This window comes from Callorhinus ursinus, unplaced genomic scaffold, assembly GCF_003265705.2.
Source record: "Callorhinus ursinus isolate GAN/ISIS: 27379988/994484 unplaced genomic scaffold, GSC_fseal_2.0 scaffold112, whole genome shotgun sequence".
Taxonomy (NCBI): domain Eukaryota; kingdom Metazoa; phylum Chordata; class Mammalia; order Carnivora; family Otariidae; genus Callorhinus; species Callorhinus ursinus.
Window position 1 is genome coordinate 1,268,356 of NW_027397174.1, and position 27,737 is coordinate 1,296,092.

Consider the following 27,737-nt stretch of genomic DNA (forward strand, 5'->3'; position numbering starts at 1 on the left):
TCAAAGTATCTAGGAATGGGGAAAGACATTAAAGATCATCTACTTGAGCTACCCATCTAATGCATAAATCTACTCAGTATGCCAAATGGCCTCTTAACTTGTACATTAACCTTCTACCCTCCCATGAGGCAACTGTAATTTTTTTTGAGTGAGAGAGGGTGCGTGCCTGCCTGTGTGGTGGGGGAAGGAAGGGGAGAGTGGGGGAGGGGCAGAGAGAGACTTTCAAGCAGGCTCCACACTCAGCACGGAGCCCAATGCAGGGCTCAATCTCACAACCCCGAGTTCATGACCTGAGCTGGAAATTAAGAGTCAGATGCCTAACGACTGAGCCACCCAGGCACTCCAAGGCAACTGTAATTTTTGAACAGCTTAACTTAGTCATTTGAAAGTCTGCTCATCTATATGAATACCAGACTGTCAGCTCAGTAAAGTTTTGCATATGTATACACCTATGAAATAACACCCTTTTCAAAATACATCTCCATGACCCTAAAAGTTCCTGATGTCCCTTTGCAGTCAATCCCCTCCCCAACACTCTGCCCCAGGCAACTTCTCTCTTTTCGGTCACTATGAATTAGTTTTGTCTTTTCTAGAATTTCCTATAAATGGAATTTTGCATTACATACTCTTCTGTGTCCTGCGTGCTCTGTGTAAGGCTTTTGATATTCATGTTGTGTAAATCAGTAGTTCCCTTTTTTTTGCTGAGTAGTGTTGTGTGCATATATCACAATTTGTAATAAATTATCAGACTTTTTTCCTAAGTGGTTGTACCATTTATATTCCCACCAGCAGTTCTAGTGTTTCTACATTCTTGCCAATGCTTGTTATGGCCTATCTTTTTAATTTTAGTCATCCTAGTGGGTGTGTAGTGATATCTCATTGTGGTTTTAATTTGCATTTCCCTGATGACTAATGATGTTGAGACCTTTAAAAATGCTTCCCTTTTAGCCATGAAACTATTTGAGTGCAAAGACATATGTTCTATCTATGATTGTATTGTGAATGAGAAACAAAAGAATTATTGTGATTGAATGCCTTATTTTTCACTTCTTTAAGTGTTCTTTTTAATACTTTTTGAGTGTTACACTTCTAAATATGCATTCTTCTGGGGATGAAGTTCCTTTAAATAGTTACAAATCTTTATTCAGTCAGTCAGTCTGTTTCATACTTCCCACTAGAAAACATTCGTACATGTGATATTGTGTAAAACATCACCAACCAAAAATATACCAATATATAGTCAAAGGTAAAGGGTGAGCTGGCAGCAAAATTTCAACTTAACCAGTTTGTCATTGGCTCCGTATCTATGTGTCACCCTCTGAACAAGTCTGTGCCAGGACTGTCATTTACAGATGGAGATAATAATAAGAGCATCTTCATCATGGAGTTTTTGGGTAGATTAAATAATGTTCTCCCTTTGAAGCATTTAGCACAGTGAAGTGAGTAGAATGTTGTATATTAAGGACTTCATGGATAGCTATGGATAATAATTTCAAAATACATACAGTTATCGGGCACCTGGGTGGCTCAGTTGGTTAAGCGACTGCCTTCGGCTCAGGTCATGATCCCAGAATCCCGGGATCGAGTCCCACATCGGGCTTCCTGCTCGGCGGGGAGTCTGCTTCTCCCTCTGACCCTCTTACCTCTCGTGCTTTCTATCTCTCATTCTCTCTCTCTCTCAAATAAATAAATAAAATTTTTAAAAAGATACATACAATTATCAATGTCTTAGATTTCTAGATCCTATAAGAAGCCAATGAAGATAGGATGCATACTCTGATCCCAACAGATAGAAGAATAGATGCTCAGAAGGTGGGCCAGCCTCTCCTCATCATACCCAAGAAGTGGGGAGCAATTTAGTGTGCTTTTCCCTGTCCTGTTCTCCCTGCCCCAACTACGGTCTTCTTTTCTCCTTTCTTGTCTGAGCACAGATTATATAACCCTGTACTTCTGCCCCAAGAGTCTCAGGTATATATATTGATATAATACATTTACCTTTATTTTATGCTGCCTTCATTTTTCCCTAGGCCTAATAACAATTTTTTTAAAGATTTTATTTATTTATTTGACAGAGAGAGAGAGACACAGCGAGAGAGGGAACACAAGCAGAGGGAGTGGGAGAGGGAGAAGCAGGCTTCCCGCGGAGCAGGGAGCCCGATGCAGGGCTCGATCCCAGGATCCTGGGATCATGACCTGGGCTGAAGGCAGATGCTTAACAACTGAGCCACCCAGGTGCCCCCTGATAACAATTTTTAAATGAAATGACATGTATCTTTTATATCAATACAGGCATAATTTAATAGCATTCCTCAGTGTCATTCCTTTTCTTTTTGTTTTCCTATTGTAAGTAATGTCTGGATAAGTTAAATCTTGTTTTCTTATAGAAGCATCACTCTGAGAATAAGGGCATAGACAAAGTGGTGGAGACTCAAGCCCAAGTGGATGAACTGAAAGGAATCATGGTCAGAAACATAGGTATGTTTCATGGCATAGTCCACATGCATATGGGCAAAAATGATAATTGATTACTTGATTGGGGTCAAATTATTCTAGAAAGGCTGAAATAGTACTTCCTGAATCTTACTTTTGGAAACTAATAATCAGCTGAGATATGGATGTTACCTACCTATGATACTGTTTACTGTATGAATGTTTTTTTCTTAGTACTTATGACTGTTCTTCATTCTAATTTGTTAGTTGGCTTAGCAAGAATAATTTGAGATTCTTGCAACAGTTCAGCAATTAAGAATAATTTAGTCAGTTTTGGCTGGAGATACCCAGATCGCTGATGTTATCAGTAGATACTTAAAGTATAACTTTTTGACCTCCTCAGAAAGTTTGTAACACTTGATTGAGAGAAAGAATTGGTCCAAAAAATCTGTTGTACTTTTCAAAGAATGAACTATGATATAAATTCTGTCAGCCTATGTTTTGTTAAGCTATTTAAGCACATTAAAATAATCCAGAGAAATGCATCAAGTTTTTTTAATTGATTATGCAATTGTATTTAGATTTAGGATGATGCTAATTTTTTAAAAGCATTGGTTCTCAAAATGTAGTCCCTGGGCCAGCAGCATCAGCATCCTTTGGGAACCTATTAGAAATGCAAGTTTTTAGGACCCACTCCAGAGCTATTGAATCAGAAACTCTGCGAGTGGGACCGAGCAGCCTGTGTTTTCACAAGCCCTCCAGAGGATTTGAATGCATATTCAAGTTTGAGAACCACTCTTTCTAAGGGGAATAGCTCAGACAATAACTTGTATAAAATTGAATGCAAATTATTATATTGTTTTATAAGATATTTAATTGAGACATTGTCAAATTTATAAATGTCAATTTATTTATGATCTTGGATTTACTATTTGAATTGTACATTCATTGTTAGCACAGGTACAAGCTGTACAGACATTTTAGAAAAAAAAATACTCTTGATCCCAGCATCCTAAAGATTCATTTCCATTTTTTCTTTTAAGGTTTTTATCCATATATATACATATTATAATAATCGCATATATTCAGTTTTGTTGAGGCGATATAATATAGTGACCAAGATTTAAAGTCGTATGTGCCTGAGTTTGAGTCGTGATTTCACTTCCAACCTGCTCTTAGCCCTTGGTTATCCTCAAACTTCTCTGAGCTTTGTTTCCTAATCTGCAAAAAGGAGATGGTGGAACCTAAGGTTACCAGGATAAAGGAGATAATGTATGTAAAGCATCTTGTACAGTGCCTAGCACATAGTAAGAGCTGAATTATCGTTAGCTATCATTAATCTACTTTATGCTCATACAGTATTTCGTTGGGTTATATTATAGGTTAGTATCATGTCCTTATTTTGGATACTTCAGTTCTTTAGAGCAGTGTTACTCAGAGCACTGTTTTACAAGCAGATAACGAGCTTGTGCTCTTTATTTTCTTGAAATTAAGTCCCAGGAATGAGATTAAAAATCAAAAGGGAGAAACTTTTTTTTTTAATGTTTATTTTCATTCCAGTTAGTTAACATGCAGTGTAATAATAGTTTCAGATATAGTGATTTAGCAGTTCCATACTGCACCCAGTGCTCACCACAACAGCTGTCTTCCTTAATCCCCATTACCTATGTAACTCATTCTCCCACCCCACCTCCCCTCTGGTAACCATCACTGTTTTCTCTCTGTGTTTTTTAAAGATTTTATTTATTTATTTGACAGAGAGCGTGCGCGCAGAAGCAGGGGGAGCAGCAGGGGGAGAAGGAGGCTCCCCGCTGAGCAGGGAACCCGATGCGGGGCTCAATCCCAGGACTCTGAGATCATGACCCGAGCTGAAAGCAGCCGCTTAACCAACTGAGCCACCCAGGCGCCCCATATTTTTAATTTTTTGAGGAACCTTCATACTATTTTCCATAGTGGCTGAACCAGTTTATATTCCCACCAACAGTGCATAAGGGTTTCCTCTCCAAACCCTCACCACCACTTGTGATTTCTTGTCTTCTTGATTGTAGCTGTTCAAACAGGTGTGATATCTACAATATCTCATTGTGGTTTTGATTTGCCTGTCCCTGATGATTAGTGATGTTGAGCATCTTTTCATGTGTCTGTTGGCCGTCTAGATGTCTTCTTTAGAAAAGTGTATATTCAGTTCCTCTGCCCATTTTTGATAGTTTTTTTGTTTGTTAACTGAGTTGTATGGATTCCTTATTTTAGATATTAACCCCTTATCTAGTATATGGTTTGTAAATACTTTCTCCCATTCTGTAGGTTACCTTTTCATTTTGTCGATTGTTTATTTTGCTGGGCAGAAGCTTTTCCGTTTGATGTAGTTCCACTTGTTGAGTTTTGCTTAAAGACCAGTGTCAAAAAACCTTCTTCCCTATGTTTTCTTCTAGGTATTTAATGGTTTTAGTCTTTGAATTTAAGTCTTTAATCCATTTCAAGTTATTTTTTGGGAGCTGTTGTAAGGGATCCAATTTTAGATTCTTTCACGTGGTTATCCAATTTTCCCAGCGTTGTTTGTTGAAGAGACTGTCTTTTCCCTAGTGAGTGTTCTTGGCTCCCTTGTAAAATCTTGGTCAACTGTATATGTGGGAGTTTGTTTCTGGGATCTCTATTCTGTTCCATTGGTTCATGTGTCTATGTTTATGCCAGTACCATACTGTTTTAATTACTATAGCTTTATAGTATAGTTTGAAATCAGGAACTGTGATGACTTTGGCTTTGTTCTTTCTCAGAATTGCTTTATCTGTTTGGGGTCTTTTATGGTTCCATAGAAATTTTAGGATTGTTTTTTCTATTTCTGTGAAAAATGCCATTGGAATTTTGAAAGACATTGCATTGAATCTGTAGATGGCTTTGGGTAATATGGCCATTTTAACAAATATTAGTTCTTCTGATCCATGAACATGGGATATATTTACATTTGTTGTGTCTTTAATTTCTTTCATCAGTGTCTTGTAGTCTTTGTTGCAGAGATCTTTCACCTCCTTAAATTTATTTGTAAGTATTTTATTAATTTTGATGGTATCGTGATTGGGATAGTTTTCATTATTACTTTTTTGGGCATTTTATTGTTAGTATATAGAGATTTAACTGATTTCTGTATGTTGATTTTATATCCTACGACTTTATTGCATTTGTTGATTAGTTCAATTTTTGGTTGAGTCTAGGATTTTCTGTATATATTATATTATCTGCAAATGATGCCAGTTTTACTTCTTCCTTTTCTATTTTGATACCTATTTAATTGTCTTGCATGATTGCTCTATATAGGCCTCCAGTACTATATGAGTAACAGTGGTGAGAGTGGGCATCTTTGTCTTGTTCCTGATCTTAGAGGAAAAGCTTTTAATATTTCACCATTGAGTATGATGTTACCTTTGGGTTTGTCATATATGGCCTTTATTATGCTGAAATATGTCCTTCTATACTCAGTTTGTTGAAGGTTTTTATAATGAAATGATGTTACGTTTTGTAAGATATTTTTTCTGCATCTATTGATTCGATTATAAGTTTTTATCTTTCATTATATTAATGTGGTGTATCACATGTACTGAGTTGTATATGTTGAACCATTCTTATATGCCAGGGATAAATCCCACTTGGTCATGGTATATGATCATTTTTATGTGGTGTTGAATTCAATTTGCTAATTTTTTGGGAATTTTTGCATCTGTGTTCATCAGGGATATTGGTCTATAATTTCCTTGTTGTGTTCTTATCTGGATTTGGTTTCAGGGTAATGCTGGCCTTGTAAAATGAGTTTGGAAGTATTTCCTCCTCTTTGTTTTTTTTTTTTTTTTTTTTTGGAAGAGTTTGGGAAGGTTTGGCATTAATTTTGCTTTAAATGTTTGGTATAATTCACCAATGAAGCCATCTGGTTTTGGGTTTTTCTTTGTTAGGAGGTTTTCGGTTACAGATTCAATCTCCTTACTCATTATTGGAATGTTCAGAATTTCTATTTCTTCATGATTCTGTCTTGGTAGGTTGTATGTTTCTAGGACTATATCCATTTCTTCTTTATCCAGTTTGTTGCCATATAATTATTCATAAGAGTCTCTTATGATCCTATGTATTCCTGTAGTATCAGTTGGAATGTCTCCTCTTTCATTTCTGATTATATTTGAATCTTCTTTTTTTCCTTAGTCTAGCTAGAGGTTTGTCAACTTTATTATTTAAAAAAAAACAGCCATTACTTTTGTTGATCTTTTCTATTTTTCTGGTTTCTGTTTCATTAATTTCCACTTTGGTCTTTATTTCCTTCCTTCCACAAACTTAATTTGTTCTTCTGTTTCTAGTTCCTTGAAGGTTAAAGTTAGGCTGTTTATTTGAGGTCTTTGTTTTCTTAACATATGCATTTATCACTCTAACCTCTTGCAGAATTGCTTTTGTAGCATCCTTTGTGTTTTGGTATGTTGTGTTTCTATTTTCATTTGTTTTCAGTTATTTTTTTATTTTCCTTTTGGTTTTTCTCTTTAACCCATTGGTTGTTCAGGAATGTGTTGTTTAGTTTCCACATATTTATAGATTTTCCAGGTTTCCTCTTGTTGATTTCTAACATCATACTACTGTGGTGGGAAAAGGTACTTGGTATGATTTCAGTCTTCCTAAATTTGTTAAGAGTTGTTTTGTGTCCTATCATATGATGTATCCTGGAGAATGTTCCTTGTGCACTTGAGAAGAATGTATATTCTGCTTCTGTTGGATGGAATGTTCTGTGTATGCCTGTTCTGACCACTTGTATGGTTTAAGTCGTGTTTCCTTGTTGATTTCTGTCTGGATGATCTAGCCATTGCTAGAAAGGGGTGTATTGAAGTCACCTACTATTATTGTATTATTATCCGTTTCTTCCTTCAGATCTGCTAATATTAAGATACTTAGGTGCTCTGATATTGTGTGCATATATATTTCTTTTTTTCAAAGATTTATTTTAATTTTAGAGAGAAAAAGAGTGTGCCAGTGGGGGAGGGGCAGAGGGAGAGAGAGAGGGAGAGAAAGAATCCCAAGCAGACTCCCTGCTAAACACGATGTGGGGCTCAATCCCACGACCCTGAGATCATGAACTGAACTGAAATCAAGAGTCGGACACCTAACCAGCCGATCCACCCATACCCCTGTGTGCATATATATTTAAAATTGTTATATCTTCTTAATGAATTGACCGCTTTATTATTATGTAATGACTGTATTTATCTTTTTTTTTTTTTACCGTTTTTGGTGTACAGTCTTATTTTATCCCCACTTTCCTTTGGTTTCCACCTGCATGGAATATCTTTTTCCATCCCTTCACTTTAAGCCTATGTGTACTTAAATCTGCAGTGAGTCTCATGTAAGCAGCATATTGTTGGGTCTTGGTTTTTTTTTTTTTCCATCCAGCCACTCTGTGCCTTTTGATTGGTGAACTTATTAGAGTAATTTTTGAAATGTTAAGACTTACTAATTCCATCTTATTCATTGCTTTCTGGATGTTTTGTAATTCATTGTTCCTTTTCCCTTCCATTTCTGCCTACCTTTTTATTTTTTTCTTCTATTTATTATTTTTCCCCCAGAATATGTATATGTATGTATGTGTCTGTGTATCCCAGAAAATATATGTAATTTTTAATTGAGATATAGTTGACACACCATATTATTATTAGTTTCAGGTGTACAACATAGTGATTTGACAATTATATGCATTAGGAAATGCTCACCACAATAAGTGTAGTTACCATCTCTCACCATAGAAAGTTATTATGAGGGGGTGCCTGGGTGGCTCAGTCGTTAAGCATCTGCCTTTGGCTCAGGTCATGATCCCAGGGTCCTGGGATTGAGCCCCACATTGGGCTCCCTGCTCAGTGGGGAGCCTGCTTCTCCCTCTACCCCTCCCCCTGCTTGTGTTTCTGCTCTTGCTCTCTCTCTCTCTCTCTCTCTGTCAAATAAATAAATAAAACATTAAAAAAAAGAAAGTTATTATGATATTATTAACTATATTCCCTATGTTGTACTTTTCATCCCTGTTAACTTATTTTATAACTGGAAGTTTGCCCCTCTTAATCCACTTCACCTATTTCACCTATCCGCCGACCCCCTCCCCTCTGGCAACCACCAGTTCTTATTATTTATGCATCTGTTTCTGTTTTTGTTTCTTAGATTCCACGTATAAGTGAAATCATATGGTATTTGTCTTTCTCTATCTGACTTACTTCACTTAGCATAATACCCTCTAGGTCTATCTATATTGTCCCAAATGTCTGCCTACCTTTTAAAATTGGTGATGTTTTGGGATTGTGTGTTCCATTTCCTGTTTCTGTATCTTTTGTGAACTCTAGGTTTTTGCTTTTCAGTTACCATGGGGCTTACATAAACCATCTTATAGATAAAATAGTCCATTTTAAGGTGATAGCAACTTTTCATACAAAAACTCCACATATTTACTCCCCTGTTATACTCTTGGTGTCACAATTTACCTTTTTCTGTTGTCTTTTTGTTAAAACTTATAGTAGCTATAGTTATTTCTAATACTCTTTTTCTTTAACCTTTATACTATATTTAACTGTTTAACACACCATCCTATTATAGAATTAGTTTTCTAAATCTGTATATTTAACCTTTACCAGTCTATTATATACTTTTCTATGTTTTCATGTCACTAATTAGTGTCTTTTCCTTTTAGCATTTCTTGCATGGCAAGTCTAGTGGTAATGAACTCCCTTAACTTTTATTTGTCTGAGAATATATTTATTTCTCTTTCATATTTGAAGGATAACTTTGTCATATAGACCATTCTTGGCCGGCAATTTTTTCTTTCAACACTTTGGATGTGTTATTCCACATTCATTGCTGGCCTTTAGGGTCTCTGCTGCAAATCCACTCATAGCCTAATAGGAATTTCTTTGTAGGTTACAGTCTTGTTTTTCCTCTGGCTGCTTTTAAGAGTCTGTCTTTATCTTTGATTTTTGACCATTTTCTTATAGTGTATCTTAAGAAGGTCTTTTTGCATTGAGATAATAAGGTGATCTCTTACCTTTATGAACTTAGATGTCCAGGTCTCTCTCCAGGTTTAGGAAGTTTTCTGCTATTATTTCTTTAAATAAGCTTTCTGTCTTGTTCCCTCTCTTATCTCCTTCTGGAACCCCAGTTATTCTAATATTTGTACGTTTGATGGAGTCCCATTCATCATATAGGCTTTTTGGGTTATTTTTCATTATTTTCTATTTGTTGTCCTCTGGGTTGTTTCAGAGATCCTATCCTCTAGTTCACTTATTATGTATTCCATTTGGATTACTTTGAGGTAGATGTTTTCTATTGAATTTTTCATCTCATTCATTCTTCAGCTCCAGAATTTGTTTGATTCTTTGTTATGATCTCTATCTATTAAATTTCAGATTTTGTTCATGTAGTGTTTCCTGATTTTGTTGATTGTTTTTGTGTGGGTTTTTTTTTTTTTGCAGGTTGTTGAGTTTTTCAAAACATATTTTGAATTCTTTATTAGCTAGATTGCAAAATTTCACACTTTTGATTTCAGTTATTGGAGAATGATTGTTACCTTACAGTGTTGACATATTTCCTTGATTCTTTATGTTCCTTGAACTTCTGTGTTGCTGCTTTCCCTTTTGATCTATAGTAGATGTCTCCTAAAATCTTTCCTAGTTACCTTCAGGTAGGAAATAGCATTTGTAGTTCTGCTATCTGGGGTTCTCTCCATCCTTGTCTGGATACTCCTGCTGCACGCTTCTTAATCATTCTTGTGGCAGAATTCTTAACTTTTATGTCTTCTCTTGTCTTACAACTCACCATGCTGGCTGCTGGAAACCTCTTTTTTATTTTCCAGAAGATGACACTACAGCTCAAGTTTATGGTTTCTCCCTTGCCCACAGACCCTGGTCTGATATTCTGAGAGCACTACTTTTAACTGGAGCTCACTCTTGCCACTGCACTTGGGAGCATGCATAAGGAGCTGTCCACAGAGTAGGAGGAGGTGACTGTGGGACTGGTGAGGGAATCATTGAGTGAGGGTCTCCCAGAGGCTTGTGGATGGACTTCCTGCTTAAGCCCTGAGCACAGCTATCAGGAAGTATGTTCTTTTAATATTCTATGACATTTTTATTGGCCTCTTTCCTGACCTCCTCCCTGCCCCTGGTCTTAGAGGTCCTGCCTCCATACTCTGGGTGCTGCTGGAGAGAAATGGGTTTCTCCAGTAGCTTGTCACATAGGTGGAGTAGCCAGGCACTCACTCACTGTTCTCCCTTTCCCCTGGGGGAGAGACTGCCACCAGCAAATTGAACTCTGCTCCTGTGTGTGAGGCAGTCCCACTGGAGTGCTTCCTGGTGCCCATCAAGAGCATTGAGCAGGCCTCAGGACTGCTCTTTGTGCCAAATATTCCATCATGGGCAGGCAGCCTCAAGGCCATCACTGCAGGCAGCAAGTGAAGGCCATACCCTGCCAGACTATGGGGGCTGGGAGGTGGTGATTTTTTTGGGGAAAAAAAAAAAACTTAGTTCAGCCCTGTGCTCTGTCACGTTGGGCAACGGTCAGTGCTGGAAAAGTTCCTCTTACCCTCTCCAGTGCATCTACATTCATATCTATATTTTATGCTCCAGTGCCATGCTGAAGTCTCCTCTTGGCAAGGCTAACCTTCTACAAATTCTTTCTCATCCATGAGTACCTGCCTAAATCAGTACTCTTCAGGTTTTCCCCAACTGCGACCAAGAGGGCTGTGGAAGCAACACTGATCATGTTGGTTCCACAGCCTATACTTAGGTTTGTCTGCCTGTTACCAATGCGCAGGTGCATGAGACCCCCTCAGGTCCTTTGGCATATGGTGCTGGATCCCACAACTCCCACAGAGGCACTTTTTGTGGATGGATGCCTAATTAGTTTTTTAAAGGGGGGGCAAAATGGAGGGATGTCTTACAGTGCCATGATGCTGACATCACCCTACTTCTTGTTATATTGTGATAGTCTTGACCCCTGTTGAGTAGGAAGAATAAAATCTTCCTTATCATTTTTGGCAAGTGTCAGAATAATTTCCCTTTAATAGTATCTCTCTTCCAACATCCTTCTTGCCTTGTTCCCAAGTATCATATTTTTTAATTTTTTGATGCTATTGTAAATGGAATTTTTCTCTCTTATTTTTGGATTGTTCATTGCTAATGTATAGAAATACAGTTGATTTTTTGCGTATTGATTTTGTAGTGTGCAATGTTGTTGAACATTTTTTTATTAATTCTAATAGCATTTTAGTGAGTTCCTTATGATTTTCTATATACAGGGTGTTAGATTCTGCCAGGTACTTTTTTTGCATCTATTGAAAAGTTTGTGTGGATTTTGTCCTTTATTCTGTTAATACAGTATATTATGTATTTTGGTTTTTGGATATTAAATCAACCTTGCATTTTGGAAATAAATGCCACTTCATCATGTTGTAAATCCCTTTAATATATTGCTGGAGTACATCTAATATATTACTGAGGTTTTATGTCTATATTCATGAGATGTTGATCTGTTTTTCTCTTGTGATGTCTTATTTTTATTTAAATTCAATTAACATACAGTGTATTAGTTTCAGAGGTAGAGTTCAGTGATTCATCAGTTGTAAAAAACACCCAGTGCTCATTACATCACGTGCCCTCCTTAATGCCCATCACCCTCTTACCCCATCCCCCACCCCCTCCCCTCCAGCAACCTTCAGTTTGTTTCCTAGAGTTGAGTGTCTTACTTATGGTTTGTCTTCCTCTCTGATTTCATCTTGTTTTATTTTTCCCTCCTTTCCTCCATGTTCCTCTGTTTTGTTTCTTAAATTCCACATATGAATGAAATCATATGATAATTGTCTTTCTCTGACTGACTTATTTTCCCTAGCATAATACCCTCTAGTTCCATCTACATCATTGCAAATGGCAAGAGTTCATTTTTTTGATGGCTGAGTAATACTCCATTGTGTGTGTGTGTGTGTGTGTGTGTGTGTGTGTGTGTGTGTGTATACATTACCACATCTTCTTTATTCGTTCATCTGTCGATGGACATCTGGGCTGTTTCCATAGTTTGGCTGTTGTGGACATTGCTGCTGTAAACATTGGGGTGCGGTGCCTCTTCGGATCACTATATTTGTATCTTTGGGGTAAATACCTTGTAGTGCAATCGCTGGGTCATAGGGTAGCTCTATTTTTAACTTTTTGAGGAACTTCCGTACTGTTTTCCAGAGTGGCTGTACCAGCTTGCATTCCCACCGACAGTGTAAGATGGTTCCCGTTCACATCCTTGCCAACATTTGTTGTTTCCTGACTTGTTAATTTTAGCCACTCTGACTGGTGTGAAGTGGTATCTCATTGTGGTTTTGACTTGTATTTCCCTGATGCTGAGTGATGAGCATTTTTTCATGTGCTTGTTGGCCATTTGTATGTCTTTGGAGAAATGTCTGCCCATGTCTTCTGCCCATTTTTTGACCAGATTATTTGCTTTCTGGGTGTTGAGTTTGATAAGTTCTTTATAGATTTTGAATACTAACCCTTTATCTGATAAGACATTTGCAAATATCTTTTCCTATTCTGTAGGTTGTCTTTTGGTTTTGTTGACTGTTTCCTTTGCTGTGCAAAAGCTTTGTATCTTAATGAGGTCACAATAGCTCATTTTTGCCTTTGTCTCCCTTGCCTTTGGAGATGTGTCTAGCAAGAAGTAGCTGCGACTGAGATTAAAGAGGTTGTTGCCTGTGTTCTCTTCTAGGATTTTGATGGTTTCGTGTCTCACATTTGGGTCTTTCATCCATTTTGAGTTTATTTTTGTGTATGATGTAAGAAAATTCTTCTGCCTGTGGCTGTCCAGTTTTCCTAGCACTATTTGGTGAAGAGATTTGTCTTTTTTTCCATTGGATATTCTTTCCTGCTTTGTGAAAGATTAGTTGACCATAGAGTTGAGCATCCATTTCTGGGTTCTTTATTCTGTTTCATTGATCTATGTGTCTTTTTTTTGCCAGTATCATACTGTCTTGATGATTACAGCTTCAATAGAGCTTGAAGTCCAAAATTGTGATGCCACCAGCTTTGGTTTTCTTTTTCAACCTTACTTCAGCTATTCCAGGTCTTTTCTGGTTCCATACAAATTTTAGTATTATTTGTTCTAGCTCTGTGAAAAATGATGATGGTATTTTGATAGGGATTGCATTGAATGTATAGATTGCTCTGGGAAGCATAGACATTTTAACAATATTTGTTCTTCCAATCCACGAACATGGAATGTTTTTCCATTTCTTTGTGTCTTCCTCAATTTCTTTCATGAGTGTTGTATACTTTTCAGAGTACAGATACTTTACCTCTCTGGGTAGGTTTATTCCTAGGTATCTTATGGTGTTTGGGATTGTAAATGGGATTGTAAATTGTAAATGGAATTGAGTCCTTAATTTCTCTTTCTTCTGTCTCATTGTTAGTGTATAGAAATGCAACTGATTTCTGTGCATTGATTTCGTATCCTGCAACTTTGCTGAATTCCTGTATGAGTTCTAGCAATTTTGGGGTGGAGTCTTTTGGGTTTTCCACATGGAGTATCATGTCATCTGTGAAGAGTGAGAGTTTGACTTCTTCTTTGCCGATTTGGATGGCTTTTATTTATTTTGTTGTCTGATTGGTGAGCCTGGGAGTTTTAGCATTATGTTGAACAACAGTAGTGAGAGTGGGCATCCCTGTTGTGTTCCTGACCTTAGGGGAAAAGCTCTCAATTTTTGCCCATTGAGAATGATATTCTCTGTGGGCTTTTCGTATATGGTTTTATGATATTGTGGTATGTTCCTTCTGTCTCTACACTGTGAAGAGTTTTAATCAAGAAAGGATGCTGTACTTTGTCAAATGCTTTTTCTGCATCTATTAAGAGGCTCAAATTGTTCTTGTCCTATCTTTTATTAATGTAGTGTATCACATTGATTTGCAGATGCTGAACCACACTTGCAGCCCAGGAATAAATTCCACTTGGTCGTGGTGAATAATCCTTTTAATGTACTGTTGGATCCTATTGGCTAGTATCTTGGTGAGAATTTTGGCATCCATGTTCATCAGGGATATTGGTCTGTAGTTCTCCTTTTTGGTGGGATCTTTGTCTGGTTTTGGGATTAGGGAAATGCTGGCCTCATAGAGTTGGGAAGTTTTCCTTCATTTCTATTTTTTGAAACAACTTCAGAAGAATAGGTATTAATTCTTCTTTAAATGTTTGGCCATCTGGCACTGGACTCTTGTTTGTTGGGAGATTTTTGATTACTGATTCAATTTCCTTGCTGGTTATGGGTCTGTTCAGGTTTTCTATTTCTTCCTGGTTCAGTTTTGGTAGTTTATATTTCTAGGAATGTATCCATTTCTTCCATTTGCCTAATTTGTTGGCAGATAGTTGCTCATAATGTGTTCTTATAATTGTATTTCTTTTGTGTTGGTTATGATCTCTCCTCTTTCATTCGATTTTATTAATTTGGGTCCTTTCTTTTTTCTTTTTGATAAGTTTGGCCAGGGGTTTATCGATCTTATTCTTTCAGAGAACCAGCTCCTAGTTTCATTGATCTATTCTGCTCTTCTTTTGGTTTCTATTTCATTGATTTCTGCTCTGATCTTTATTAATTCTCATCTCTTGCTTGGTTTAAGCTTTATGTGCTGTTCTTTCTCCAGCTCCTTTAGGTGTAGGGTTAGGTTGTACATGTGAGACTTTCCTTGTTTCTTGAGAAAGGCTTGTATTGCTACGTACTTCTCTCTCAGGACCACCATTGCTGCATCCCAAAGGTTTTGAACAGTTGTGTTTTCATTTTCATTTGTTTCCATGCATTTTTTAAATTCTTGTTTAATTTTCTGGTTGTAACCCATTCATTCTTTAGTTGGATGCTCTTTAACCTCCAAGTATTTGAGTTCCTTCCAAATTTCCTCTTGTGATTGATTTCAAGTTTCAAAGCATTGTGGTCTGAAAATACGCAAGGAATAATCCTAGTCTTTAGGTACTGGTTGAGACCTGATTTGTGAGCCAGTATGTGAGCTATTCTGGAGAATGTTCCATGTGCACTCGAGAAGAATGTGTATTCTCTTGCTTTAGGAGGGAATGTTCTGAATATATCTGTGAAGTCCATCTGGTCCATTGTGTCATTCAAAGCCCTTGTTTCCTTGTTGATCTTCTGCTTAGATGATCTGTCCATTGCTGTAAGTGGGGTGTTAAAGTCCCTACTCTTACTGTATTATTGTCAATGAGTTTCTTGAAATTCGTTATTAATTGTTTTATATAATTGGCTGCTCCCAAGTTAGGAGGATAAATATTTACAATTGTTAGCTTTTCTTGTTTCATAGAACCTTTAAGGATGATATAGTGTCCTTCCTCATCTCTTATTAGAGTCTTCGGTTTAAAATCTTATTTGTCTGAAAGAAGGATTACTTTTTTTTCCATCTCCACTACAGCATGATAAATGGTTCTCCACCTCCTCACTTTCAATCTGGAGGTGTCTTTGGGTCTAAAATGAGTCTCTTGTAGACAGCATATCGACGGGTCTTGCTTTTTTATCCAATCTGCTACCCTTTGTCTTTTGATTGGAGCATTTTAGCCCATTTACATTCAGAGTAGCTACTGAAAGATGTGAATTTAGTGCCATTGTATTACCTGTAAAGTCACTGTTACTGTATACTGTCTCTGTTCCTTTCTGGTCTGTGTTACTTTTAGGCTCTGTCTTTGCTTACAGGATCCCTTTTAATATTTCTTGCAGGGCTGGTTTAGTGATCACGAATTCTTTTAGTTTCTGTTTTTCCTGGAAGCTCTTTATCTCTCCTTCTATTCTTTTTTTTTTTTTTTACAGAGTTTATTTATTTGACAGAGAGACACAGCGAGAGAGGCAACACAAGCAGGGGGAGTGGAAGAGGGAGAAGCAGGCTTCCTGTGGAGCAGGGAGCCCAACGTGGGGCTCGATCCCAGGACCCTGGGATCATGACCTGAGCTGAAGGCAGATGCTTAACAACTGAGCCACCCAGGCACCCCTCTCTCCTTCTATTCTGAATGACAGCCTTGCTGGATAAAGTATTCTTGACTGCATGGTTATCTCATTTAGCACCCTGAATATATCATGTCAGTCCTTTCTGGCTTGCCAGGTCTCTGTGCATAGGTCTGCTGCCAACCTTATGTGCCTTCCTGTGTAAGTTAAGGACCTATTGTCCTGAGCTGCTTTCAGGATTTTCTCTTTGTCTCTGAAATTCGTAGCCTTCACTATTCTATGTCGAGGTGTTGACCTGTTTTTATTGATTTTGAGAGGGTTTCTCTGTTCCTCCTGGACTTGGATGCCTGTTTCCTTCCAGATTAGGGAAGTTCTCAGCTATAATTTGCTCAAATATACCTTCTGCCCCCCGTTCCTCTTCCTCTGGAACCCTAATTATTCTAATATTGTTTCACTTGATGGTATTGCTGATCTCTCGAATTCTCCCGTTGTGATCCAGTAGTTGTTTCTTTCTTTACCTCAGTTTCTTTATTCTCCATAATTTTATCCTCCGTCCCTGATTTTGTCTTCTGCCTTGTTTATCCTAGTAGTTAGAGCCTCCATTTTTTATTGATTCTCATTAATAGCCTTTTTTATTTTGACTTGATTAGATTTTAGTTTTTTTATTTCTCCAGAAAGGGATTCTCTAGTGTCTTTTATCTCTTTTTCAAGCTCAGCTAGTATCTTTATAATTGTTACTTTGAATTCTAGCTCTGACATTTTACTAATATCCATATTTGTTAAGTCTCTGGCAGTTAGTACTGCCTCTTGTTCTTTTTTCTGGGGTGAGTTTTTCTGTCTTGTCATTTTGTCCAAAGAAGAATAGATGGATGAGAGAACAAAATACAAAAATATCAACCATGACCCCAGCAAAATATACAGTAAACAAATCAGAAGAGATCAGTAACCAAAAAAGGAAAACAAAAAGAGAATATAATCAAAGAATTGGATAGAACAGGGTAACACACTAGGTCCTGGGTGTATTTTGGTCTGTTAGAAGAAACTAGATCCCAAATGATAAAGAAAGAAAAACTTATATATATACAAAAATAAAATTGAATATGATGAAAGGAAGCCAAAAATGAAGAATATATATAGATAGATAAAATGTAAACATAAAAATAAAAATAAAAAAGACTTAAAAAAGTGTTGATAACATAAGAAACTCGTTCAAAGTAAAAAGAAAGAAAAATTTTAAACTGGAAGACTAAAGAATCATGAGAAAAAAAAATCTCAAATTCTGTATACTGTTTTTCCCTAGTTCTGGAGTTTTGCAGTTCTGTGTGATCCGTAAACTTGGTATTAGCTGGATGTTCCTGCTGGTCTTCTCTGTGGGGGCTGGTTTAGCTAATTCTCAGGTGTCTTTGCCTGGGCAGAGTTGCACCACCCTTGCCAGGGCTTACTGTGAGCTGTTCCAGATTGCTCCATGTGGCTTTTGTTCCCTGAAAGCCTTCCGTGCCACTTTAGAGGATGAAAATAAAAATGGTGGCGTCTAGTTCTCCAGCCCTGGAGCTGAATGATCCCAGCCCCCACTCTTCAGTATGCCCTCAGGGAAAAGCAGTCAATCAGTTTTGTCTCCCTGGTTTCCATCCACACTCTGTTCACCCAGCCTGTGACCAAGCGTTTTTATCTCAGGCACCGACCCCCTTTTGCGTCTCCAAACCCTGCAGATTCCTGTGGCGCTCACCCATGCCAGTCCTCCCTGGGGGAAGGAGGAGGGTCTTGCTGTGGTTCTTCTGCTTGTTGGGCCCCTGCTCGGAGAGCAGTCACCTGATCATGCTGTGGTTGCTGGTTTATGGCAAAACAGAGCTGAAAGCCCATTCATAGGCTCGCCGATTGCAGCCGGCTTCCCTGCTCTAATGCTTGCAATCTCTGCCACACTCAGGCACCCCCGTTCTTTCCGTGACCCTGGGGATCCTGAGACCACACTGCCCCCCCTGGGATTCTGCCCTGCTTCACCACCTGAGTGCCTTTCAGGCAGGGAAGTCCCTCACTGGAGCAGATTTCTAGAAGTTCCAATTTTGCAGTCCATTGCTATATCACTTTCCAGTAGCTTGCTGATTGAGGCTCCCTCTCCCCACAGTTTATTTTCCGATATGTTGGTTCATATTCACTTCTCCATACCTCCTACCTTGCAAAAAGTGGTTGTTTTTCTGTTTGTAGAATTGCAGCGATTCTTTCCTTAGATCTCAGATGAGTTCACAGGTGTTCAGAATGATTTGACAGCTATCTAGATGAATTCCAGGGACAAGATAAAACTAGGATCCCCTACTCCTTTCCCATCTTCCTCCTTCTCAGCCTCTTGTGATATGTTTATCTGATTTTGATATCAGTAAAACTGGCCTCAGGATGAGTTGAGAAGTGTTCCCTCCACTTCTATTTTGGAAGACTTTTTAAAAAATTGGTATTAATTCTTCTTGAAATGTTTGGTAGAATTCACCTTTGAAGTGATATGGACATGGGCTTCTCCTGCAAAGTTTAAAAATTATAGATTCAGAGGTTCCAGTCCAACATGGTGACATAGGGGAGGATCCTGATCTCACCTCCTCCATGGAACACACCGAAGTATACCTATTTACAGAGCAGTTCCTCCTGAGGGGGAACTGAGGGCCACCTGAACAGCTTCCGCACAACAAAAGATAGAATAGCAAAACAACATTGGGAGAGATGGAGACACAGTAATGCAGGGAACCCCTACCCCAGATGCTGCAAACTGCAGTGGTAAGAGATAGTACTGAGGGACTGGGAGCACAGTCATCTGTCCCTGGGCACAGGAAAAAAGCCATGGTTTAAAAGAGAAACTAGCTCATAAAATAGAACTAGAACTCCAGCAAACAACAGAATAGCTGCTGGAACTCTCTGGGTCAGAGGGACTGGTGAGCAACGTGGTTTATGCTCCCCCTTCCCCTTGAAAGCACTGACCCGAGCACATTCTGGACACCACAGCCAGTTTGAGGTTTTAGTGAGCCCAGGTCCCTTACATCACATCAGCTCTGAACTCCTGGAGCACAGAAAAAACAGTTTAAAAGATCAATTAGCATATAAAAGAGCCAGCACTAGAACTCCACCAAATGGTGAGGGAGCTGCTGGAACACTCTCGGGGTGGGAGAGGCTGACAGACATGGTCTATTCTCTCCATTCCCACCTTGAAAGCACAGACCAGTACACAGTCTTGGCACGAAAATTGGTCTGCTTTGCCTCAGTGAGCCCCAGGCCAGCCCCAGCCATCCCACCAAGGTGGCCACAGAGCAGTGCACACTGGGATATCCCTGGTTAGTGCTCAGTACAGCTCCAGCCATTGTGCCAAGGTGACACAGGTGCAAGGCACCCCAGAACACTCCAGGATCCCACCACTTTGGCTTCAGATGCCTTGCTAGGGAACGTCCAGTGCAGAGTGCTCTGGAACCTCCTGTCTGATGTCTGCTTTGGATCCAGCTGCCCCATCAGGGCACCCCTGTGTGGAGCACCCCATAACATCCCTGTCCATGCCAGCCTCAGCTCCATTCACCTGGGCAAGGCACCCACTACATCAAGCACCCTAGGACACCCCAGCTTTCACCCACTTCCGATTCAGCTGTCCTGCCAGGGCACACTTCGTGGGGAGAGGCCAGGGACCACACCAGTCCATGTCCACTTCAGCTTTAGCCATCTTGCCAGGATGACCCCTGCATGGAACACCCCAAGAACCCCTGCCACATACCCTACTTTGGATCTAGTTGCCCTTCCTGGGTACCCTCTGTGCAGAGTCCTTGAACATCCTGGTTTATATCCACTTGAGCTTCAGCTATCCTGCCAAGATGCCCTCTGTGCAGAGATGCCCAGGACCCTCCGGCTTGCATCCATTTCAACTTCACCTAATCCTGTCAGGGCACCTTCTGTATGGAGAGCCCAGGGACCTTCCAGCCCACACACAGCCTCAGCTCCAGCCACCTTGCCAGGGCACCCCCACATGGAAAACTCGAACTACCCTGGATAGCACCCACCTGCTGTGTGGAGAGCCCAGGGACCATACAGACCTGTATCCACTTCAAGCTTTAGCTTTCCTGCCAGGGCGCCCACTCTGTGGAGAGCCCTGGGACCCCCAACCCATGCCAGCCACAGCTCCAGCCCACCAGCAGAAATCACCAAGCATACATAGTCTACACAGGGGACAACCAGACATAAGACCATTCCTTCAATTTTAGAAGTAGCTGTTTTGCCTAGTGCATGGAAAGAAACATAGAAATTTAAACTAAATGGGGGAAATAAGGCAACATGCTCCAAAAGGAGCAAGACAATACATCAATAAGATAACTAAATGAACTGGAGATAAGCAACATGCCTGATAAAACATTTAGAGTAATGATTGTAAAGATGCTCACTGGTCTGAAGATAAGAGTGGAAGAACTCAGTGAAACCTTTAATAAAGATATATAAAATATAAAAAAGAACCAATCAGAGGTGAAGAATACAATAACTGCAATAAAAAATACCTTAGGGGGAATCAGCAGTAGATTAGTGGATGCAGAAGAACATATCAGTGATCTGGAAGACAGGGTAATGGAAAGCACCCAAACCAAATAGCAAAAAGAGAAAATAATAATTTGAAAACGTGGGGATAGGTTAAGGGATCTCTTCGACGACATCAAGCAAGCACATGTTCACGTTATAGGGATCCGAGAAGAAGAGAGAGAAAGGGACAGAAAACTTACTTGAGGAAATAATAGTTGGAAACTTCAGTAACTTAGGGAAGGAAATAGACGTCCCGTTTTAGGAAGCACCAGAGAATTCCAAACAGGATGAACTGAATGAGGTCCACACCATGACACAGAGTAGTTAAAATGTCAAAGATTAAAGATAAAGAGAGAACTTTAAAAGCAACAAGAGAGAAGCAAAAACTTACCTACAAGAGAAACCGTATTTTTTAGGAGAAACTTTGCAGGGCAGAAGGGAGTGAAATGATATATTAAAAGTGCTGTAAGGAAACCGGAAACCCACAACCAAGAATACTCTATCTGTCAAGGTTATCATTCATAATCAAGGAGAGAGAAATAATTTTCTAGGCAAATAAAAGTTAAAATGAGTTTATCACCACTAAACCAGCCTAACAAAAACTGTTAAAGGGACTTCTCTAAGTGGAAAAGAAAAGGCCATAAGTAGACATAAGAAAATTATGAATAAAAAGACGTGAAATATGGCAGCATATACATAAAATGTGGAGGAGGGGTTTAAAAATGTTTTTTTTAGAGAGTGTTTGAACCTAAATGACCGTCAACTTAATATAGACTGTTACATACTTAGGATGTTACCTCATGGTAACCACAAACTCAAAACCTGTAAGAGATACACAAAAAATAGAAAGCTACACATAACAGTACAGAAACTCATCAATGATAGAGAAGGAGCAAGAGAAGAAGAAAGGAACAGAGAACTACAAAATCAACCAGAAAACAATGAACAAAATGGCAATAAGTGTATACCTGTGAATAATTATTTCAATTGTAAATGGCCTGCATGCTCCAATCAAAAGATATAGGGTGTCAGAATGGATTAAAAAGAACACGAGACCCATTTTTATGCTGCCAACCAGAGACTCACCTCAGATCTAAAGACACATACAGTCTGAAAGGATAAGAAAACATTTACCATGAAAACGGAAGTGGGGGGAAAGAAAAGGCCTGGCTAGCAATACTTATATCAGAGAAAATAGGCTTTAAAACAAAGACTGGCAGAACAAACTTCACAACTAAAGGCAGAGAAGAGGCCACATTGAAGACGGTAGGAAGAAGGGAGATGTGGTGGGGCATGAAATGGACCACAGCAATCTGTGGCGGGTAGGGGAGCCAGCCATGGGGTGAAGCAGAGAGAAAAATAGACTATCACACCGGGAAGCCTGCATGGGGAAGACGAATCCACATAACATTTGGCTTTGAAAGCTAGAGGGCCCGAATTTTGTGAGTTCTCATAACCGTGAGACTTAAGGCCTGGAATTTTAAAAATTGGGGCTCAGTTCTAGAAGAGCCTGGAGGGTAAGAGTAAACTGAGTCCCCCCCCACCCCTAAAAGAGACAACACAGTGAACAGCCTGTGGAGATACAGCATAGAAGCAGCAGTTTGGAAAATGCATGTGACACATGGGAGGCAGAGTAGTTTACTCATTTCAGAGTGTGTCCCATGAAGCAGGGATGGCTGACAGACTTTTCCAGGAACACAGTAGCTCGCAGGTGCCATCTTCCATCCCCACACCCCAGCATAAACACATGGCACCTAGGGGAACCAGTGACTAGAGGAAACAGAAGAGTGAATTAGTGATCTGGAAGACAGTAATGGGAAGTAATCAGGCTGAGCAGCTGAGTGAAAAATGGTTATGCAAAATGAGAACAGTCTTTGGGAACTCAATGACTCCATCAAGCATAATATTCACAATAAAGAGATCCCAGAAGAAGGTGTAGAAAATGTATCTGAAGAAATAATAGCTGAAAACTTTCCTAATCTGGGAAGGGAACCATCCAGATGCAGGAGGCAGAGAGATCCCTCCAAAAAAATCATCCCAAGGAGGTCCACACCAAGACACATAGTAACTAAAATGGCAAAAAGTAGTGATAAAGAGAATTTTAAAAGCAGCAGAACAGAAGACAGTGACACACAAGGGAAACCCCATAAGTGTATCATCTAATTTTTAGCTGAAACTTGCAGGCCAGATGGGAATGGCATGATAAATTCAAAGGGCTGAAAAGAAAAAATCTGCAGTCAAGAATACTCTGTTTAGCAAGGCTATCATTTGGAATAGGAGAGATAAAGTTTCCCAGAAACAAAAGCTGAAGGAGTTCATGACCACTAAACCAGCCCTATAAGAAATATTAAAGTGGACTCTCTGAGTGGAAAGGAAAGACCATAATTAACAGTAGGAAAAGTAGGAAACCAAAGGCAGTACAAAAAGTATATCTGTAAAAATCAGTCAAGAGATTCACAAGAGGATGTAAAATATGACATTATATACGTAAAGCATGGGGGAGGGAAGAGGAGTGGAGAATGGGTTCACACTTAAATGAGCATCAACCTCATATAGACTGCTATGTGCAGAAGATATTATATACAAACCTAATGGCAACCACAAATCAAAAACCAGTAATAGATATGCAAAGAATAAAGAGAAAGGAATGCAAGTATATCACTAAGGAAAGCCAACAAACTATGAAGGACAGAAGAGAGGATCAGAGAAGTAGAAAAAAACCCATAAAACAAGTACCAAAATGGCAATAAGTACATATCTATCAGTGATTACTTTAAATGGACTAAACATTCCAATCAAAAGATAGAGGGAGACAGAGTGGTTAATAAAATAAGAACCATCTGTATGCTGCCTATAAGAGACTCATTTCAGACCTAAAGATACGTGCATACTGAAAGTGAGGGGATGGAGCAACATTTATCCTGCAAATGGATGTCTAAAGAAAGCCAGAATAGTAATAATTATATTAGGAAAACTAGACTTTAAAACAATAAGAAGATACAATAATTATAAACATTTATGCACCCAACACAGGAGCACCCAAATACATAAAACATAAAGGAACCAATTGGTAGTAATACAATAATAGTAGGGAACTTCAACACGCCACTCACATCAATGGACATCATTCAGAAAGTCAACAAGGAAACCGTGGCTTTGAATGACACACTGGAACAAATGGATTTAACGGATATATTCAGAACATACCATCTGAAAACAGCAGAATACACATTCTTTTCAAGTGCACAGGGATCGTTCTCCAGAATAGATCACATACTAGGTCAGAAAACAAGTCTCAACAAATTAAAAAAGATCATAGTCATACGTTGTATCTTTTTTGACCCCAAAGCTATGGAACTAGAAGTCAACCATATGAAAAAAATCTGGAAAGACCACAGATACATGGAGGTTAAATGACATGCTACTAAATAATAAATGGGTCAACCAAGAAGTCAAAGAAAAAATCAGAAATTACATGGAGAGAAATGCAAATGAAAATAAAATGGTCCATAATCTTTGGGATGAAGTAAAAGCAGTTCTCAGAGGGAAGTTTATAGCACTATAGGCCTACCTCAAGAAGCAAGAAAAATCTCAAGTAAACAACCTAACCTTACACCTAAAGGAGCTGGTGAAAGAGCAAACAAAACCCAAAACCTGCAGAAGGAAGGAAATAATAAGGATTAAAACAGAAATAAATGAAGTGAAAAGTTAAAAAGACAAACCAGTAGAACAAATCAAAGAAACAAGCAGTTTCTTGGAAAATATCAGAGAGAGAGTACAAATAATCAGAAATGAAGGAGGAGAAATAACAGCTGGCCCCACAGAAATACAAAAAATTGTAAGAGAATATTATGAAAAATTATATGCCAATAAACTGGGCAATCTGGAAGAAATGGACAAATTCCTAGAAACAACCTACCAAAATTGAAGCAGAAAGAAATTGAAAATTTGAACAGATCAGTTACCAGCAATGAAGTTCAATCAGTAATGAAAAAACTCCCAACAGACAAAAGTCCAGGACCAGACAGCTTCACAGGGGAATTCTACCAAACATTTAAAGAAGAGTTAATACCCATTCTTCTCAAACTTTTATAAAACATAAAACAGGAAGGAAAGGTTCCAAATTCATTCTCTGAGGCCAGAATTACCCTGATACCAAAAGCAGATAAACAGAGACACCACAAAAAAAAGAGAACTACAGACCAATCTTTCTCATGAACATAGATTAAAAAAAAAATCCTCAACAAAATACTAGCAAACCAAATCCAACAATACATTAAAAAATCATTCACCACACACAAGTAGTATTTATTCCTGGGCTGCAAGGGTGGCTCAGTATTCACAAATCAATTAATGTGCTACATCATATCAAGAGGAGAAAAGATAAAAATAATGTTATCATTTCAAAGGATGCAGAAAAAGCATTTGAAAAATAACATCCGTTCATGATAAAAACCCCCGACAAAGTAGTTTTAGGGGGAACATACTTCAACATTCTAAAGGCCTTATATGAAAAACCCACAGCTAACATCGTCCTCAATGGGGAAAAATTGAGAGCTTTACCCCTAAGGTCATGAATAAAACAAGAATGTCCACTTTTGCCACTTTTATTCAACATAGTACTGGAAGTCCTACACACAGCAATCAGACAACAAAAAGAAATAAAAGGCATCCAAATCAGTAAGGAAGAATCCAAACTTTCAGTCTTTGCAGATGGCATAATACTATATAAAGGAAACCCTAAAGACTCCACCAGAAAATCGGTAGAAATGATAAATGAATTCAGTAAAGTTGCAAGATACAAAATCGATGTATAGAAATCTGTTGCCTTTCTATACAGTAATATTGAAGCAGCAGAAAGAGAACTTAAAACAATCCTTTTTAAAGTTGCACCAAACATAATAAAATCCCCAGGAATAAACTGAACCAAAGAGGTGGAAGACCTGTACTCTGAAAACTATAAAACATTGAAAGAAATTGAAGATGACACAAAAAAATTGAAAGACATTCTATGCTTATGGATTGGAAGAAAAAATACTGTTAAAATGTCTATAATACCCAAAGCAATCTACAGAATTAATGCAATCCCTATCAAAACACCAAAAGCATTTTTCACAGGAGTAGAACAACCAGTCCTAAAATTTGTATGGAATCACAAAAGACCCTGAGTAACCAAAGTAAGCTTGAAAAATAAAAACAAAACTGGAGGTATCTCAATTCCAGACTTCAAGTTATATTACAGAACTGTAGTGATCAAAACAGTATGGTACTGCCACAAAAATAGACATATAGATCAGTGGAACATAATGGAGAGCCCAGAAATAAACCCACAATTATATGGTCAATTAATCTTTGACAAAGGAGGCAAGAGTATGCAATGGGGGAAAAGTCTCTTTGACAAATGGTGGGAAAACTGGACCTCTTCCTTATACTATACACAAAAGTAAGCTCAAAATGGATTAAGTACTTAAATGTGAGACCTGAAACTATAAAAATCCTAGAGAAGAGCAGAGGCAGTATGTTCTTTGACATTGACTGTAGCAACATCCTTCTAGAAATGTCTCCTGAGGCAAGGGAAACAAAAGCAAAAATAAACTATTGAGACTTCATCAAAATAAAAAGCTTCTGCACAGAGAAGGAAAGAACAAAACTAAAAGACCGCTTACTGAATGGAAGAAGATATTTGCAAGTGACATATCTGTTAAAGGGTTTGTTCCAAAATATATTAAAGAACTTCTAGAACTCAACACCAAAAAACCCTAAGTATTAAAAAATGGGCAGAAGACATGAACAGACATTTCCCTAAAGAAGACATCCAGATAGCCAACAGATACCTGAAATGATCTCAGCATCACTGATCATCAGGGAAATGTGAATCAAAACTACAATGAGATATCACCTAACACAAGTCAGAATGGTTAAAATAAAAAAACAAAGTGTTGGATGAGGATGTGGCTAAAGAGGAAGCCTTTTGCACTCTTGGTGGGAATGCAAACTGGTGCAGCCACTGTGGAAAACACTATGGAGGATTCTCAAAAAGTTGAAAATAGAACTACCCTATTATCCTTAATTGCACTACTGTGTATACCTAAAGAATATAAAGCACCAAAATTGGATATATACATGCCTGTGTTTATAGCAGCATTATTTACAATAGCCAAACTATGCAAGCAGCCCAAGTGTCTATCAATAGATGAATAGATAAAGGTGTTACATACATACACACACACACACACAGGAATATTTTTCAGCCATAAAAAATGCAACTTTGCCATTTGCAATAACATGGATCAATCTAGAGAGTATAATGCTAAGCAAAATATGCCAGAGAAGGACAGATACCATATGATTTCACTCATATGTGGAATTAATAAATGAACAAGGGAAAAAAGGAGATAAGCCAAAAAACATACTCTTAACTATAGTGAACAGATGACTACTAGGGAGGTGGATGATGGGGTGTGAAACAGGTGAAGAGGATTAAGAGTATAATTATCTTTTTTTTTTAAAGATTTTATTTATTCATTTGAGACACAGAGATACGGAGAGAGAAAGAGCCTGAGCAGGGGGAGAGGCAGAGGGAGAGAAAGAAGCAGGCTCCCTGCTGAGCCAGGAGCCCGATGTGGGGTTTGATCCCAGGACCCTGGGATCAGGACCTGAGCCAAAAGCGAATGCTTAACCATCTGAGCCACCCAGGTGCCCCAAGAGTGTAATTTTCTTGAGCACTGAGTAGTATATGGAACTGTTGAAACACTGTATTGTACACCTGAAACATAACACTGTATTATCTATACCGGAATTAAATTTTTTTAATTTATTT

General features: G+C 38.5%; 1 protein-coding gene across 3 annotated transcripts in view; it reads left to right on the forward strand.

Annotated features, from left to right (window-relative positions):
- Window positions 1–27,737, forward strand: part of VAMP7 (vesicle associated membrane protein 7) — a 60,605-nt gene that overhangs the window by 18,297 nt on the left and 14,571 nt on the right. For all 3 annotated transcript variants that reach the window (XM_025862864.2, XM_073889656.1, XM_025862865.2), the window contains exon 5: window positions 2,385–2,475. In XM_025862864.2, coding sequence (XP_025718649.1) covers window positions 2,385–2,475 — 91 coding nt within the window. The remainder of the gene's footprint in view (window positions 1–2,384; window positions 2,476–27,737) is intronic.